The 20,052-nt window shown below is 41.5% G+C and overlaps 1 protein-coding gene across 1 annotated transcript in view; it reads right to left on the minus strand.

The window, feature by feature from the left end:
• The window catches only part of ZNF423 (zinc finger protein 423), a 161,309-nt gene that overhangs the window by 16,194 nt on the left and 125,063 nt on the right, over positions 1 to 20,052 (minus strand). Inside the window, exons 5-6 of the mRNA XM_054389523.1 lie at positions 6,842 to 6,973; positions 5,203 to 5,318 (exon numbers count right to left, since the gene is read on the minus strand). Coding sequence (XP_054245498.1) covers positions 5,203 to 5,318; positions 6,842 to 6,973 — 248 coding nt within the window. The remainder of the gene's footprint in view (positions 1 to 5,202; positions 5,319 to 6,841; positions 6,974 to 20,052) is intronic.

Consider the following 20,052-nt stretch of genomic DNA (forward strand, 5'->3'; position numbering starts at 1 on the left):
ATACTCTTCCCTACTGTGACAACAGATCAGAGATAAAACCTACGGTTATGCAGTCCATAAAGAACATTCAGGCAGACAGACTCAACATGACAGGTATGTGCCTACAGCACTTTTAATTTTTAATTATTGTTAGTTATAATTATCTGACTGCGTCTGAATGAAACCCAGCAATATGGCTGGTATTCTAGTAATTTATTAGCTTTGCAACTACTAATAATTAAAATTTAACAATACTCCAAGCACCATAGCAACATTTTTTGAGAAACACTAGCCAGATCTGGTAGGATAACTGCCTAGGTCATTGTCAGGATTTTAAAGGACTAACAATTTTTTAATTTTTTTTTTTTTTTTAAAGACCAGTTACAGATTTTAAGAGTATATCAAAAATTCAACTTAAATGCAAAGATATAAATTCTGTTTAAAAGAAAACCCATGGATTTTACTTGCAGAAAATTAATTCTACACATGATTTTGTGAGTACTTCATACAAAGCTTAAAAAGACCTTGTGGTTTGTTTCCAGCAATAAGCTTCTGGTGGTTAACATTGAAGCCACACTTAAATTCTGAAGTACAGCAAAAGCTACATAAAATGGAGGTACTGCCATACTGCAGGTCCCATTTGTCCTGCCATCCACACACTTTCTGGGGAAAAAAAAAGTATTTTCTGCAAGTTCACTGAAATACCACAGAATTGCTTTCTCTCACTGACTGTATGGATATTGGAGCCTGGAAGCACAGATATTTCAGTGTGGCAAACACATAGGGCTATTTTGAAGCAGCATTTTACTCCTATGCAAGTAAGCTTTCTTGTACTCATATAAAGTAGCTAAAGCCTGTTTTTCAAGTAGGAGCTGGAGACATTAACCACTAAAAGATTTTGCATAATTGGGTACAGACCTGAAATTGCTTAAGTATTTATTTAGTGCTCTGACCATTAGCACTAAACCAAGCTCTTACGTGTAGCCCTTGTAGATTTGCCTGGGTGCAGGTGGGTCATGTACAAGCCCAAGAGGCTCTCATTCTCCCAACATGCTTCACGGGACACTGTTGTACCCAGATGGCTGCAAGGACCCCTGGCATGAGCAGTTGGAGATGTTGCTCCTCACTGCTCCACTGTCAAGGAAGCCACTGCGAATACAGATCAGCATCTTGATGTCCACTATCAGGCCTACATGGTGGCTTGCTGTGGTGCTCCCTTCACCTGGGCAGGATGCAGACCTCTATATGAGACACGTCTAACATCAAGCTGACATTAAAAGAAGACTTAAAAAAAGAAAACCTGCTTAGGGCTTATTCTGCTGTAATCAGCAGAAAGAATCCCAAGGACTTTGATGTGGACCAAATCAAGCCCCTGGAGGACATTCATGGTAAATCATTATTAATATAATGAGTACAATTTCTGTGCAGCAGCTCATGCCTGCTTATGGGTATATGAAAACTGCCAGCTTTTCACAGAAAATAAAATGAGGAGGGAGACAGACTACATTGTTAGCCAATGAGCCATAGTAGTTCCTTTCAGTATGTGTATATTTAAAGAAACTGTGCACTTAAAATGAGAGCAAATTCCCCCAGTGAAGCTTCATTAATTTAGTGGTTTGACATGTCTCCAAGTCTGAACAGAAAAGAAAGCCCTTTATTCATAGGAGGCAATAAAACACCTGAACACCTGTGCTAGGAAAGACCTGGCAGGTACCCCGCTCCCTTGGTACCTGGATTGCTTTTGCATTGTTTATTATATCCCTTGACTTAGTTTTCATCAATTGTAATCATTTAGGAGGAAACAATATGCTTAACAGTACATAAGCAAACAGCAGGAATTAATCCTTTAAATACAAATACTTCATCAGTTATGCAATGGCTCCTTAGAAAAAGCAGTGCGGCAAGAGTGCATATGAAAATCCTCTTTAAGTTTACTCTGAAAAATCACTATTCAGTCAAAATTTGCGTAATGTAATTCTTAATGCAAGCATCTGAGGAAGTCTCTTTCTCTGCTGTGACTCACACCACAAATGTAACTACCAGAACCCATTGTGTGTCATAATTTCTCACACATCTCCAGTGTCGGCAGGGCTCCTTGCTACATTTTAAATAGTAAAGACCAAAATTACAGTTGTCAAAGAGCTAGCTCATCTCCCACATCTGAATGCCCCATGTGCCACTGTGGCTCCAGTGGCTTGTGAGAAGCAGGTGTGCTGGTGGTGGCCAGCAGCTCCTGACATGGTTCCTAGAGATGGGGCTCTGTTTGAAAGGGCTCTTTCTGCCGTAGTTGTGAAGAAGCCCCCAAAACCTCCAACTCTACACTTCTTTCAGTAAGTATGTTTCAGCAGGGGGAATGAAATTCCATAGCTTTGATGCTCTGTACTATCTATAATTTTACTTTTTTCCAGGAGATTTTCATCATATTCATAGCTGTAAGTTTTACAAACTGAGGATGTGAGAAACATAGAACTGCCAGCCTTTCCTTTTCTGCCCTAAGGGTACGTGAGGTTATCACACATACTGTTTCCTTAGAGTTTCATACTCAACCTTACCTCGTTTTCATTCTTTATTTCCAATGAGATAATGTAAGCAGCTAAATAACATTTCTTCTGGCAGTATCATCCAGGTAACCTCACTGACTCATTGCTACAGATTCAAACCAGAATTTCCACCTTTTATAAAATGAGCTCAGTTCCTCAGAGCTTTCTTAAGCCTTGGTTTATGGCTCCATCAGATGGCGTAAACTTCAAAGCATAAACCTCTACTACAACGAATTACTAGTTCAGAAACAACAAAGAGGGTCTGATTGCTTCCAGAGCTTTATGCTGCTAAAGCAGTATTTGCACCAAGCACTAAAAGTGCATTTGCAGTGGCAACATTTCTCATCACATGGCATACTCGTGCCCTTCTGGGCTTACTTGGTGTTTACCCTGTTTAAAGAAATGCTCACAAATCAGCAGGGCTAATTCATGATGCTCCATGACATCTCTATAAATTACCTTTTCCTTGTGCTGCCTGGCATTTTCCCCACTCTCCTTCTTTTTCTTGCTTTTCTGTAAGCCCTTCACTCTGAATTTCCTCTTGAAATACTTGAATGTACAATTTTTTAAAAGTATTTTCAGTGGTTTCACTTAAAAATACAAAGAAGTAAAACAAAGCGTAGGTTCAGATTTTGACACTAGTTATTTTACGCCAGTGGGAAAGCAAGATCAGAGCTGAAAAGTCAAATTCATCAAGCAGTCATTTACCCACACAAAAACAATTGTACAATTAAGAGACTGAAAGGCTTGTGCAGATTTAATCCTAACTAAACTAACACTAAATATTCGTTACTCAACAAAAATATAACTAAGAGTTGAGAAATTCAGAGCAGGCAGCTTACGGATCAGAAACTGATGAAATTAATTGTGCCAGGGCAGACTGGTTCAAAAGTCGTGAGCATTTCTAACTGATTTTTACACCTATTTTGTGTCTTCCTTGAGTGAGGTATTTGGACTAGTACAATCCCTGGCATCAAGTAAACACACAGTTCTGAGTCACTGCTGAAATAAAGACTAAAACTGTGCAGCTAAGTGGTGAATTTTCATTCAGCCAACTCTATTCAAAACTACTCGTGTAATTATTATGAGCAGAGAAATTTCAAATGCACACAAATCCTGCATAAAAACTAGAAAATTACAATCATAATTTATCTGATTAAAGCTGCTATTTGCAGCAATTTTGCAATGCATAACACTTCAGAATTGAAAAACTATGTAATTAAAACTGTTAGTTGCAAAAAGAAAAAAAAAAAAAAGAGAAAGGCCTCTGTTAAGGCTATAATTTATCAAGGTTCTCTTTATTTTACCATCTGATTTTAAAGGTTAATGTAGTGACCTAGGAAGCCAGTGTGGCCATTTTAATTGTTCTGGCATTTTGACCAAACACCACTTTAAAGGAAAAATGGGGGGAACAATCAGAGCCGACTTTGCAAGCCACTGTTGCCTTCATAAAATGCTCACAGTGAGCACATACAAACCAAAAATCTGCTGACTTTATTAAAATATTAACAAGGTATAGTTAAAACTTTTGTACACTTATGCAAATCAGGTTGCTAGAACAAGAGAAAGAAGAGATTCCCCTGGGAGAAAAAAAAATAAAATCAACAAAGTGAAAAGATCAACCATCCTTCCACAGTATGACAGCACGACACAAGAGGCAGCAGCTTGGGAATTCAGTAAAATAAATAAAAACCCTCCAAAGTTTAAGTAAATCATGTTTTATAAAGCTAATAGATTTAAATGAGGCATATGGTACCATTCTATAAAATCCCCCACATTTTCCAGGGGACAGCAGGAGTATTTTGGTGGCAATGCTAAACAGGTAAATTATGCCTGAGGTGGACAGCCAGGGAAAGCACCTCCCTGTGAGGTCTTCGGAAGGGCAAGCTGCAGTGATCCATTTCCTGTGGGGTATCAGGCACAGATGCCATGGAGGTTTCAACATCTACAGTGATTTAGCACCAAAAGTATCAGATTTAAACCCCAGCCTCATGAGTATCGCTCCAAGGTGGCCCCTGGGGTCAGCGCCCTGAGCGCAGCTGCAGCAGCATGATGAAGTCAGGATCCAGTCCCTCTGAAAGAGGTCCTACACCCAGGAATGGGCACAAGCCAAGCGCTTGTTTTGTGGGGGCTAAAACTGCTGTGGCCTCCAGTGCTGCCAGGAAAACTGGTATGTAATACCTGGTTTGCAGAAGCTGTAGCTTATTAATGTGCTAGTGCCTTGTTGAAGCTTCTAATTAAGCACCATGTTGAGCTGCAGGCACGCTTTGCTCTCATACCTCAGTAGGGAAAATTCCTTTACTTTTGACTTAACAGTGAGGAAGGGGAGGGGACAGCTACCATTTGCTTAGTCTTTGTATGTTAATCAGTTCTTACATTATTAATAAAGAAAAAGAAATTATTTACAAGGTATTTGACGTAGACATGTAGCAACACTACTGTCAAGAGAAATACTCATAAACAATCATGAGTTCTGTCTTGTCTTATTTATTTATTCCAGGAATGCTCAGAGACCCCTTTCTCATGATAGCACCCAGGGAGGCAGAAGGATACTGAGTAACTGTTTAAGGGCAGAAGAGACAACACCAAGGGTGTGCACCTTTTCTAAAAGCTGCTCAAAGGTGACAGTTGCACAGAGAAATCAACAGCTTTAGCTTTGCTTTTACTCCTGTTGTAAACATACCTGAAGCTCTGTTTGAAAGAAGAACTTCTGTGGGCACTGGGAACAGTCATAAATTTTATCTTCCTGCCCATGGACTGCAAAGATGTGCTGCTGCAGTTTGTTTGCCTGTACAAAAACTGAAACAACATAGCACGATTAGTTAAGATGCCTCGCATAAGGCATCTCATCTTGAACTGCACTTTTATGGTTGTAAAGACTCTGGAAAGTCCAAGGATATCTGCCAGAGAACTGCCAACACTTGGTTCAGCAGAATTTCCTTACAAGTAGTCAATTTAGTGTCTGCAGGCTGACAGTCAGCTTACTTCTAACAGACTCTAAATCCAGTATGGATTTTTGATATTTCACATAAAGCTAACACTGTCCACGGGTAACTGGAAGAACTCAATCATTAGAACAGAGAGGACATCACTGCTCCTGTGGGGAGCCCTGAGCCCACGGCAGGTGCATTAGATGCATTTTTAATGCAGGACAACTGGGCCAGGAGAAGCCTTGATGGCTGGTCTGGAAGACACGTGGTCTAGAACAGCATTTCTGGCAGACATGTGAATCTGAAAGGGCAGGCTTGTCGCAATTTTTAGGCCATTTAAATAGGCTGTCCATTCAGTACAAAAACAACAGATTAAGATTTATCATCAAGAAGTATAACAGCGTCTACATTATGATTTTGAATCAACAATTATTCTGACTTTATCAAATGGAATTTGGAAGTGAAACATACCACACTTTATCTGTTTAAAAATATATCTCATTTAATTTTAATCTCATTTTATATGAATGACCATCAGTATGTAAAAATAGCTTCTTTAGTGGAATTAAACACATGCACTCAAGTAATTTTACAGCATGTTTCGGGCATGAATAAACTAACTCCAAGTTCACACAAAGCAGGCTCTTGAGTTGTGGGCCAAACCCTATGGAGCTGAGCTTGCCTTACTCCCACCAAAGTTAAAGGAATTGCAGGTGCTGCCATGCCCCTCTACTGACAACAGGTCCACGGTCACAACTATGTGATCCTCATCTCTCTACCAGTTTAGAAATGCAGATGTTAACTGCTGTTTTGAAGACTATAAAACACAGCCTTTAACATGCATCCTGCAGATCCTTTAAAAGCAAGATCACCCCAGATCATCTGCACCGATGAGACAGCTTAAAAGCTGGGAATGAATACCTAGCAGGTCCTCAGACAGGAGTTCTAAATGGGCCACCACAAGAAAACTAGCCAGCTGCTTTGAGAGAGCAACTGGGAAAATTACACAGTTGTACAATTTGGTCTTATCAAACCTAGCCCTTAACGGGTCCTTGCTCAGGTGAATAAGGGCTGGCAAAAGCAGGTCCATACTCTGAAAGTCCTGCACTTGGAAACATATCACAGCTTTGCGCCACAAGGTATAATTATAAGACTTCGAACTGCGAGGATGGATGCAGATCCTGCAGCACGCAGCAGTGCTGTTTGGTATCAAACACTACAGTGCTGCTCTTTGGAGCGAGCCCCAGTTTCAGACACAGAGTAGTTTGAACATTTCCAAGCACAGTATTTCTTTTTACCAAGGAAAAGAATGCAGTATTTCACAAATCCCCAGAGTGCCATTTCTGGATGAAGCCACGCACACTGAGGCTTGTCTTGGCCTCCCTGTCTTACCTGTGAAACAAACAGGGCATTTGAATGTGCCTCCCATCCCCTCAAAGCTGTGCTCGATCAGATGACACAGGAGCTTTGCCGGAGAGTCAAACATCTGGTTACACAGCTTGCACTCATGATTGATGCCTTCCTCTGCAAGGTTCAAATGATACAACTTGTTAGTGACACAGCAGATTAGTGTTGGGGATGCAGCAGCAGTGGGCGAGAAACGCCTGTGCCAGCACACACAGCTTCAAGGTCCCACAGATGCCATGTGGCTCTGGCCCCAGCAGCAAAGTGCAGTTGTACAGCCCCCCTCATACCCAGGGCCTTCCTTCTGAGCTGCCACCAGCACCCTACACACCTGCTCTCAGGCTCAGAACAGCCCTGTGCTGCTCCACTTCGCATCCTACCACAACAGGAGAGCACTCCTGCTCTGGCTGTAGGTTAACAAACAATCAAACAGCATTTAAAATTAATTTAACAGTGTGAATTCAACCACCAACACTGAATGACGGCTGAAATGCCGTCCTCACCTCAGACCTCGCTACAAACATATAGGAAAGGAAGAAACTATTGGAGAACAGCAGCAACCCAGAGCTCTGGGCCTCTTTTTTATGTCTCTTGCCTTTTTCCAAGGCGAAGCAAGATCATTAAAAGTATTTAAGCATCACTGAAAGTATAATCTCCCTGTCATAGATCTTCAGCACTGAATACACAGCTTCATTCTAGATGAACTCATAGAGAAATAACAATAATTGTGACTGTTGTTTCAAGCCTACCACTTTTGTAAGATGATCTGTTTCTCTGTTTACTCAAGTTTGTGGTTCTGGGTGCAGCTGAGCCTTTTTTCAGGTAATGAAATCATATTAAAGCAATTTTCACACAAAGCGAAACAATCCTTTGGTTTTCTTGAAGGGAGGGAGGCAGTTATAGAAATTTAGACAATATAATGTACAGTATAGAGATTTTAAAAAATTGTGGATACCTTCTGTAAATACTTTCTGAAAAAGCCTTTCCTTCACTGCGGCAGTGCATAAACTTCTCATGAAAATATATTTTAAAATCTAAAGAAATCCTGTTTTTTTATGAATACTCAGCTTTATTTTTCTATCTTCAAATATCATTGATTACAATTTTTAGTTCCAAGATAGCTAGGAAGTGATTGCATTATACCATGAACTAATCTCTTACCAAAAGCATTTGGATCTTGTGAAAAATGCAAGCCTTCTGAAGCATGTTCTTTATTTACAATTGCTTTAGATTAGCTTTTTATATCTTTAGAAGGGCTAAAGAGAGGCAAATTATTGTTTTCTATAAGGCTTTTGGTACTCTCTGGGTCCCAAAGCCTTTTTATAAGGTGGGGAGTTAGGTGCCAGGGCAGGCAAATTGAAGGACTCTGCATGCAGGATGCTGGGCACAGCCTGCACTCAGCCATAAGGCAGCTCTTGAACATTTGTGCCTTAGCACATTTGCAGCTAGAGGCATCTCCCAGAGCATGCAAGCCTTGAAGGGCCCTCCATGAAGTGTGAAAAACAACAATTAATTAAAAAAAAAATCTCCATGCAGTGCCTTGTGCAGCAGCCCACACTAGCAGTGAGCTGCCTGTGCCACCTCGAGGCCAGGTGGGCTCCAGAAACCCATGAGGCAATGGGTGCTGTGCCCTGTGCAGCAGCAGTGGCACACAGAAGAGCAGGGCACTGATGCTGAACACTGGCACCAGAGCTGCAGTGAGGAATGGGGAGGTAGAATGGGAAGTAAACAGGCTGGTTGGGAAGGAGGTAAAGAGAAAAGAAACAGGAGGAAAGAGGCAGGAATAGAAAGATGAAATGGCTGGTGGGCTCCATGGCAGCAGTTGCAAGAATTCCCTAGGCAGCCATAACCGGGGACTGAGATATTTCTAGGATGCAACAAGGATTGCAGTTCTCTCTTTGGGCAGGCACCACAGATGGGTGCAATAACCCTTTCTGATGGATGGGTTTCAAAACCTGACCCTTTACCCTTGATGTAGCATAAGGTTGGCTTCTCCCACCAGACCCTTGCCTGAAAAGTTTTGGCTTTGTCTGATCTTTGCAATCTGATCCGAAGGGGAGGAAAGATGGGAAAGAGATGCATTTCTTTTGCTGAGCATCCTGAGCATGCCCAGCCACACAGCTGTGTAGAGCAGCCAAATGGTGCAATAAACCTGGAGAGGACAAAGCCAGTACTGGGGGAAATGGAACAAATTCCTTCTATGAGTAAATCAGAGAAATCATGTTTGACATTAATTTTCTACCCTCCACATACTGGGTATTTGGAAAACAGTGATTCATGTACAGTCTATGGTCCTGTGTGAGCATGTGTGTTCATAAATACAGACAGACACATACTGCTGATTAGATGACTGCTCCTTTTGCAGCCTAAATACCTATAATTTCAGTAAAATTAAAAAAATAACAATGTTGAGCATTTAAATTGAAGTATATTCTTACAAGCTTGGTATGTTTAATTAGGTAACAGAGATTGTGTATTTTCTTGGCTGATCCCTGCAGTATTTCAAATAGTTAAACCCATAACAAACAAACTAAAACTCGAATGAAAAATAATAAAACATAATGGGTTCCTGCAGATCTGGAAATTTATCCCACTCGAGGCAAGACCTTTTGATTTGCAAATCCACTTCTGAATTATAAGGCCTTCTCCTCACCGATGGGGGTTTTTATTCCACTCCCATAGGAGTCCATTATGTATTTCTTGTGTCTATAAAACCATCCAGGAAGAAAAAAGGGGGGAAAAAGTACCATGGTTAGCATGACAAACGTTTCTCTTTTCATGCATGTGTATTCAAAATATGAAAATGCCCAAAGATATAGGTAGAATTGCTGCTATAATCACTCTCTCCTCTATGGCATTTTACAGCATATTATTTTACACAGAGACACAGCACATGTATAGGGATACTCAGTCACCTTTGGAGAATAACTTCCTTGAATTATATAAGATCATATATGCACAGGCAAGGCGGCTTTCTGACAATGCAATGTGACAGCCAGTGCTCCAGTCAGCATGTGGTGCTGGACATTAACAACAGAAAACACATAATCATTTCCCTCATTTTTATTCCCCCATCCCTCCCTCTTTTTTTTTTTTTTTTGTCTTAAAACATGACAAGCATCTATGAGAGTCCTATGTAACTCAAGCGAATTATGCAGCCCCTCTCATTTGTAAAATAAAATGCAGATTTTTGCAGCTTGCTGTGCTAGATCTTCCATTTCTCCATAAGTGTATTTGTGCAGGGATCAGTTGATTACAGGACCAAATAAGCAATGCACAGCAAATAATAATCTTGACTTTCTTGCCTTTTTTTTTTCCTGAGCTCAAAATAATAAGCATTAATTTTGCACATAATTTCTAAAAAAAAAAAAAAAGGATGCGCTCTTGTTTAAAACAAGCAGGCCTGCTGGATTCTGTCAGGCTGAAACTATGTCAGGCCAAAAGAGGAACAGAGCGCTTTGTGTAAAAGTATCATGGGGAGATGATAGTATCCTGTAATGTTTTCAGTACCTACTTTTGTCTCCAAAAGCATTTGATCCCTGGCAGACACATACTTATTTCCATACTGGTCTTGAGGGAAGCTGATAGGAATGAGAGCTGATTATCTGAATCCTGAAGGTGAAACCTGGGTGGTACCCACTGATGTCAAAGGCAGGCATTTGTATAAATTTGGAGGTACATAATTTACTGCCTCTTAGTGAGGATTACCAGGTTGTGCAGACCCAGCTGAACTGGGGTGACAAAGCACATTGTTCATTGTTCCCAAGTTCAGATGCATTTGTAGGATAGTTTTAAATTTGTTGATACGATACTTAGTAGCACTTACAGTCATTCTGCCTATTTTAGAGTGGAATATGCTTCCCCATAAAGCTATTTCTGCTGCAGCATGTGCATTTAATACATATTAGAATGAGTCTCTAAGCCTCTAAAAGAACCAACACCAGCAGCCTCCTGGTGAGGATGCAGTATAATTAATAATGCTGTATGAAACCCATGCACTGTATCAGCTGCATTCCTAATTATGATTATATTAATGGCAATATAAAAGTATGCATTAACACTGTATGTACTGACACCTTATCACACCAATAAGAAATGGGAGATTTGAACAACAAAAATCAAGATGGCATTGTCTTTACCATTAATTAAAACTCCTCTCTTCAACCTTATTTAATGAAGCAAAATTTTCCTGTATGGAATAACCACAACAGTCCTAATTTGAGAGATTGCATAAACCAATCTGATGCTTGCTCCTGACAACAATATGTATATCCTGTACTGTAGCTTCCCAGACCAGTTATATGTATTTCATGACAGCAAATTAAGGCAAAAAAGAGGAATATCTTTCCTGTACACATCCATGAGTTAACTGCACTTTTCACAGAATCACAAAACATTAGGGGTTGGAAGGGACCTCCAGAAAACTGAGTCCAAACCCCATGCCAAAGCAGGACCACCCAGGGCACCTTCCTTCTCCAGAGAAGGAAGCTCCACAGCTGCTCTGGGCAGCCTGTTCAGTGCTCTGTCACCTGCACTGTAAAGAAGTATCTCCTCGTGTTGAGGTGGAACCTCCTGTGTTCTAGCTTGTATCTGATTTTCTTTGTCCTATCACTGGGCAATATCAAAAAGAGACTATCACCTTCATCTTGACACCTATCCCTTGGATATTTATAGACATTGGTAAGATCCCTTCTCAGCCTTCTCTTCTCAAGACTAAACAGCCCCATGTCTCTCAGTCTTTCTTCCTAGGAGACATGCTCAAGTCCCTTCATCACACTCGCACCTCTGACCCTCTGCAGCAGATCTCTGTCTCTCTTGATCTGGGGAGCCCAAAACTGGACACAGTGCCCCCGGTGTGGTCTCACCAGGGCAGAGTCGATGGGGAGGAAAGCCTCTCTAGACCTGCTGGACACACTTTTCTTAATACACCCCAGGATGCCATTGGTCCTGTCAGCCAGAAGGGCACATTGTTGCCCCATGGATAACTTCTTGTCCACAAACACTCCAAGGTCTTTCTCCATGGAGAGAATTTTAATGAACTTTGAAATACCGTAATTCAATGTAACAAAGCATTACTATACCGTGTTCTCAGAAACTTCTCCTGTCCATTATATCATAAATTTGGTTGAATTAAATGGGCCTTGTGCTGTAATTATAATTGAAATAAAGAGAAATTGGAATGAACATGGGGAAATAAAATGAAAACTGTGTGGAACTACTCTGTTTATGCAATTCAATTCTCAGTAAATAAGTAAGAAAAGGGAAAAACTTGTAAGAAATGCAAGAGCTTCCCCAGTAATTTTTAACATGTGGTTGTGAGGGAGCAAGGGGCTGGGACCAGGGCAGGGTGGCAGCAATGGATACCTCCCTCCAAAACAAAATCTGCAGAGAACCACTTTGACTCCTTGTCTGGCTGGCACCACCTCACCACTGGTTTCCGTTAAAAACAATCCAATGATGGAGATAAACCCAAGGTCTGCTACCACAATGAGAGTGCTATGAGGGAATGACAAATGCGGATGCTCACACAACACCTGATGTACAGACATTTCTTCATCACCATTGCTGTCTAAGACCCAAACATGTCATACAGACTATTTGGACCACATCACTACATTACATATTTGTAATTAATCCTGGAAGATGTAGCTGAGCCCCTCCCTTGCTGGTGGTACAGCTCAGAGTGAGGGGACTCCACAATGGGCCCTGGCATGGGCCAGCAGCACAGAGCTGCTCTGCAGCACAGAACCCCAGTGATTAGGCAGCCTGGGTGGCGAAAGGCAGCAGATTGATGGTGTGGCAGCAGAAATGTCACCTGGGGAACTGGGTGCCATCTTCCCTGGGATGCTGGAGGTCAGTTACTATGGCAACACTGAATGAGCTCAACCTTGTAACTGACCCTTATCTTTTTTTGATCTGTGGCCCACTTGGGACCTTGGCTGGAAATCAACTGGAAAATAATCTGGTCACATATCTGAAAGGAAAGTATTTATACCTATTTATCCAGGTAGAGCTCATATCTCCCTTTGATGACTGTGCCAGACTGAAAACACCCGTAATGTTCCTGCAGTGCTTCTCTTGGCTGTGCAGAAATGCCCAGATCTGTGCTGCAAGAAACCATGGCATCCCCACCCTGCCACTGCGAAACACACACACAAACTGCTCCAGATATTTGTGCTTATGGCTCTAGTGATATATTGTCAAAATCTTGCCTGCCTAACAGCCCCTGACTTGCCTGTGTGGATAAACATACACCTACACCCCTTCTTGGATGGTTTAATATTTTATGTTGGTGTCTGCTACTCATATTCTTTTGTGCCTTATCTCTCTGCTGAAATATGATTCTGCTTTGAAATATGTTTATATGATCTAGACTGGCACAACACTGATGTCTTTTATGAGACGGAGATTGTTTAATAAAATCTTGCATTCCTGCTTCATCCTTATGACAATTTTACTATTATAAGTTTTCAAGGGATATGAGAGCTGTCCACTGTGGTTAGAAACATCATTTTAATGAAAAATGATAACACAGGGACTTGGATATTTCTAGAAACTGTGTAAGGAAAACCAACAAAAATATAGAGTTCCCAACCTGCATTTGCATGTATTTTTGTTGGTTTCCCTTGACAAGACTCATTAAAATTAATTTCTGTTGTTCCAAGTTTTCCAAGGGATGGGGCCTGGACAAGGGCCTGACAGTACAAAGGGGCTGCCATTGTTCTCCAGCTGGGAAAGCTCTCTGGGGGAACAAGATTTGGGAAACCAGGGAAGGTGTTAGGTAGTAGAAGTTGCAGGATCTGCTGGCAAACATAGGTGCTAGAGGAAGTGCCTATGGATTTCTTGTAGCAAATTCCAAAGCTTCTTGAGATGTACTACTTCTATGCATCTTTGGCCTCAACAAGGTATTCTTTTTTAGGCTAAACTAGCCTAACTACACAATAGGTCTTAAACTCTTTTCATAATCTCAAGAGGCCTCAAGCTCAAAATATGCAGAATTAGATGCCAAATTATTTATAGAGTAGCATGTAAGTTCACTGCCTCCAGTACATGTCAGTACACTGCAATATTAAAATGACCATTAAAAAGAAGCACAGCCCCAGAGGGACTGGGGATGAAATTGCAGGGAGTTTCCTACCAACTGCAACAGTGGCTCTTGCACTGCTTCAGAGCCCCTGCCTCCCTCCCAGCTGCAAGCTGCATGCTCCCTCACTGCATCACATGCCTAAGGGGAAAGCTGTGCCTCAGACACACAAGTCTGCCAAGCCTGTCTTGATCAGCTTAATTTTTTTGGTTTACAAGAAAAATAAAATCCGAAAGTTCAAAGGAGTTCATGGAGTTGTGCATCATCTATCTGCTGACTGCAGAGCCCCAGAGGGACCCCGTCTGCAGAGCTTTATTTTAGATTTAGATATTAATCTGGAAAATTGCATAAAGATCATTTATAGAAATGCACTACACTTTAGCACAGTAACTTCACACTCTACCAGCCTTTCACTGAAGATGGCTTTTTTTAACAGCCTATATTAAAACTTCTTGTGCAATGAAGTCTGATAGAACTGGCTGCTCCTTCACAATAGTTCATTAAGGAATAACTCCAACGGCTTCCATGGAAATGCAAAACCCATACAGGAAAAGAAACGTATATTGCCTTTGAGTGTGTAAGCCCATACACAGACAGAGAATGAGCCTGGATAAAGATAACGAACCCCTAAGAATGGTTGAGGGCCACATTCCCACACAACTCAGCCCTAGTCATGTATTTCAATGTTTTGTTATGTTCACAGTATTATTTAATTTAACATTTATACCTATTGGAAGCGAAGCAATACAGCCGTCCATCCAGGCCCACGGCCACACAGTCCGTTCCCTGCACTAGCCTTCCTCAATGCCATCATGTCACTTAAACCTGAATATCTCCTCTTACCCCTCGTCTCTCCTCCACTCTCTTCCCTGGAAGCAGCTCCGTGCATTGATACACAAGTGAGAATGTGTCCATCCTCTGATCCTACCAGCAATATCACATCAAAGAGCTCAATACAGACAAACAGCAATAACTAGTATCTGCTTGGCATCTATTCTTCTTGTGAAATTAAAAATTAAAATTAAAACATCATTATACTCTTATTAAACATCCCACTGGAATATACCAAGTGCTTTTAAAACATGCAAAGCTTTAAACATTGAAATGGGTGTAAAGCCCTTTTCACTTGTTCTACAGGCTTGGCACATTCCCCAGCCTCATCACCAGGGCCACCAGAGGCACAAGGTGCCACCTTCCCCACCCATCCCACCCAGACCTCCTGCTGTCCCACCGTTCATCAACTGTGGTCACATAGAGGCCCCCAGAGCTGCCAGAACTCAAGCACCAGCTGCCAAAAGTAAAGCTTTCCCTCTTACCCACAGCCCCTGCAAGCTACTGCTTAAAAGCCAAACTCTGAGTGCATTTTTGTCTGACAGAAGGCAGGTTTCTGGGCTGGGGTTCCAAGTCAGGAGAGCATTGAGCCCTGGCTGCCAGCACCCTGTGCTAGCTGGGCACACTTGGGATAGCATGCAGCACTTTTTAAACACATGAATTCCTGCTGATGTGTGTCACTGATGTTCGATTATAGTTTCCCAAGCACACATTGACATGATAGACTATAAATCTATCATGTAAATAATAATCAGATTAATGGTCTCTAATAGTATATCATTAACATGACAGGCTACAAGCCAGTTGTTGTCAACTAACACTCAGCGATGCACAGAGTTAGAGAAAGTCATAAACCATTTCCATGATGCCATCAGAGAAGCAGAAAAACTGGTAAAAAGATAAAAGCAGAACCCACAACTAAATGAAAACACTTCTAAATGTATGATTTCACTGAGAAATACTGAAGGTTCTTTCAGGCATCAAAGTATGATAAATGTCAAACTCGAAGAAGGAGGGTTGGGGGTTAAAGTGTTATCAGCAAAGTCTGCTATCCCTGCACTGCTGAGATGTCACAAGTGAGTGCAGGTGAATTGGTGTGAGGGGCCTTATTCTGGGTTTGCAAGTTCTGCATAAACACTGAAATACACATCCAGTAATGTAACTTACTGGCTATGGTCAAATGATGGGAAATGATGCAGTGGTCATGACGTTGTAAGTTCAAGTGAAAAGCAACCACAAGCATTATTTCTGTTACAGATCACCAAGCAGCTTGGAGACTGGCCAAATGCCGCACAGCCACTTATTCATATTAAACAAATGCATTTCATTTAAATATTAATTCTTCTTATTAAGAAATGGCACTGTAAGAGAAAAGCCTCTGGCTGAGAAGCAGTGGCTCTCTTACATCATTGTTAGTAGTTTATATATCAAAATTCTAAAATTCCTCCTTAAAATACATGCAAACAAGCAACAAACATCTCTCAAGTTTTTCTTGAGAAAAGACAAACAACCCCCCCAACAACAACCAAAAAACAACAAAACCAACCAACACCAAAAAAATCCCAACCAAAGGATAGTTACCCAGAGCTATCTTGACATAATTATTTAGCACACCTGTACCTGAGCATAGGTGTTCGTATCAGGGCTGAGCACACATCACAGTGCAGCCCTAGAGAGGCTCCTATCCCCAACCTCTAACCCAAGGCATCTCCCTCAGTCCATCTCCCCATGGACTAGGGTGGGAGCTTGGGAGCATAAACCAGTTGTCAGAAATGACAAAATGAGATGCCGTGGCCAACAAAGGGAACCAAGGGTGACTAAATAAGGTCTGTCTGGCTAAGATACATGAGTATTTTGCATGGCATGAATATCTCTCAAAGCTCGTTTGTGCAAATATGCCCAAAAGAATGAAAACCCTCTCTCAGACATATTTTAAGTCAGGAATCCTAAGGTGCACTAATACATGATATTCCTCAGGGCAGTCAAAATGAAGAATCTGCATGAAAACAGGAAAACATCTTAAGCATCTCTGCATTATGCAGACATATATTCTTGTACTGTGGGAATATGCACAAGTGAATATACAGAGCCTCTCCCATTGATGTTGATGGGATTTGCTCGATGAACACTCCACAGTCCAGGTGGAAATTGTACCCTGTAGCAGCTTCATCTCAAATAAAAAGAAAAGCTGCAGCCCAGTGACCTTTGGGAAGAGATCCCACTGCCAAGCAATGACTACATAGCACAGACTATAAAGTTAGTCTTGGTAGTACTTATCAAACACACAAACAGTGATTACAATACATAAAAACTATCAAACTAATATAATATTTGCAGTTGTTCTTTGTAGTGAGACAGTCAGCTCTCATCCTTCATGTATCATCTAGAGCTGGATTTGTCCAGCACAAGGTGTTGGACAGGCAGCAATGAAGCATTGCTCCAAACTCTCTGCACAGGACCAGTACACACATTCTGCACAGCCTGTGCAGATTTGCAACATGAGCAGAATCCTTCCAGGCTCCTAAACTCCAAATACTTTGGCTTTTGCCTTTTTAAACAAACTGCTTTCTATTTTGTTACAGGTAGCTCAGTCAGAGCTTTAGTAGATATGCTGTCAGTGCACGAAATGGCCAGCTTGCTTTCATTTACTTTTTATAAATGTATTTTCTTCCTTTTCTATGTCATTAGATTTTTTTATCCATTAAGGAAACCCGTGGGAAATCTCTTATGCTGTAGACAGACTCCAAAGAACACATGTGGGATGTGACAGAAAACTTAGCATAAGATATACGGCAAGTCTGTATTCTTGTCCCAGTAAAGAGATCTGGAAATGCCAATCCCATGATGGTGCCGAAGAAGCCCTCTTCCAGCCACAGGAAAGAGCATGCCACCGTATCAAAGCACAATGACATCCAGGAGAATCTGATGGCTTATTAACAGCAGGACTCCTACACAGCTATTTTTGCTTAAACTCAGACAGATCTGAGGCTCATGGCAGAGTAAAGGTTCCCTAGGCTCTCTGCAACTCCACTGATTCCCTGAAGTTACATTTAAAAAAAATCCCAGGCCCCAAGACCCTGCCCACAAAAAAATACTCAGATGTTTCCAGCCACAGAGGGCAGGCAGGGCCAGGCAGGATGGTGTCTTTAGATGGTGGGCTGAAGTCATGCAGAAGTAGCCAAGATGACTTGGAAAGGTCCAAAGGTGTGGTAGGATTGCTGTACAGAAGGGTCTAATGTGCTTTCATTGAACCTGAAATAGCTGTAGACGTATCTACATAATAAGCCCATATGAGAAGGAGCATATTTCACAGCCCTGTAAAACTTACTGAGGAAGAACGAAAAACAAGAGGAAAAAATAAAGCTACTTTCTAGCTGGTCCCTCAAATCAAGTTGTCATGGGGTCTCCACTTGAACCAAAAATGAGTCAATAATAAAGGTCTGTCAGAGACCTGCTGTCCACCATTTTATTCTTGCAAGCTCTTGTTTTAAGCTTGGATTCGAGGATCGGCATTAAGAAGTCGGCATTTGCTCCTGTCACCCCAGAGAGGTAGGGAAGATACAATTGTATATATGCAAAACAGATATGAACTCTGATAACAATACTATGCATGTAGGCAAAAATTGCATTTTTAAATGGCAGCCACTCTAATAATAAGCCTAAGACCCGCCCTTGCAGGATTTTCCTCTGCTTAGAAAAATCAAGTTACACAGTGACAGGAGAGGAATCTGGTCAATGACAAGACATGTTTTAGTGTGAATGTGGAAAACCAAAATCATAAAATTAAAAGGTCAGTCTGATTAAACTACAAATACATCTGCTGTACTGGCATGGATGGGTGAAAAGGCAGCAAGGGGCAAAACCAAGATCTGTTCTCCAAAGCTCCTCAGTCCTGACCAGCAGCACCCTGAGAGCCCTGGCCTTGGGATGCCTTCCACACAGTGCCTATAGGGAACAGGTCTAAACTACAGATATAAGGAACATGCAGCAGACCATGCCTATTCTTTACACTTCTGTTCCTTGTGATTACCAAGAGAAAATAGAGAACAGGGCTCCCTTTACAATCACACTTGAGGCTCATGAGGCCACGAAGTCCAGCTCCTCAGGCGAGTTCTTTGGGAGACCTGTGTGCCTGAACTGGCCCAGCAAGCTGTGAGGAGCTGTGCTGAAGCCACCAGGCTGCATGGTGATCGGCCACTGCTCTCATCACACAATGGCACTGCTGAGTCTCAGGGCACATTCTAGGAAGCTGTGCATGGGCACCACAGCATGCATAACAGTTGAGTCTTTGCAGCTAGATGAACATTAATTATGTATTGTACCAAAACCCAAAATGCTGGGGCAGCATAAGCAAAGCAAATGCCAAAGAAATGAAAAATATGTCCAAAACTGTGACAGAGCACTCAGGTATTTTTCATGTGATACTGTCAATTGTCTCTCATTGAAGATCTCAAATACTTGGGAAGAGATTACAGAAATATTCAAAGATACAATATTTGTATTTTGAATGTTAATTTGACACAAAGGAGTGTGCATGAGGGAATGTTTATAATCAGCACTCCAATAAACTCACAAATGACTCTACTATTTTATAAGCTTGTTAGAAACAAATCACTCCCTTAGCTTATATTTACTTACTGATGAATCATAAAAGGCCTCAATACACAAAGAGTAAATTCAAAAATGTTTTCCCCTTGTTTTATCTTCTACGACAATATTGAAACTCTCTTGCTCAGGCTGTGATTTCTAACCATGGCTCTCCTGGTTTTATGGTTAAATATCAGTTTCTCTGTAGAAGTAGAGACAGTTTTGAACCTCAGTTCCTGTCCCCAGATGCACTGTAAACCAGTTGCCCTGGTCTGGAGCTGAAGTGCAGTAGCTGAAGTTGCCTTCTACCCTCATGCTGCCTGGAGAGGCATTAGGGGAGCACAGTCAGTTGCACAAATTTACACAGTAGTGAAGGTGCAGGTCTGAGTGCTCAGTCTTAAGAGGAAGAGAAGACCTGCACGCCTCCTGGAGCAGCAGATAAGACAGCAGACCCAAAGTGTACAAAAAGAGATTCTGCAATATATTTATAAACCTGCAACAGTCCCAAACATCTGTATGAACTGCAAAACACATCAGCTAGTCTGCAAAGGCACAGGCGAGGTGTCAATACAATACATGCCCCTATTACCACCCAAACACCCTTCACTCTGTTGGTGCAGCAGCCCAGTAACTAACCTCAGCTGAAAACTCCTTTTATCCTGTTTAAAAACATCAGGATGTTTTAATGCAATACAAA

The sequence above is a fragment of the Indicator indicator genome, chromosome 19, assembly GCF_027791375.1.
Source record: "Indicator indicator isolate 239-I01 chromosome 19, UM_Iind_1.1, whole genome shotgun sequence".
In the NCBI taxonomy this organism is placed as follows: domain Eukaryota; kingdom Metazoa; phylum Chordata; class Aves; order Piciformes; family Indicatoridae; genus Indicator; species Indicator indicator.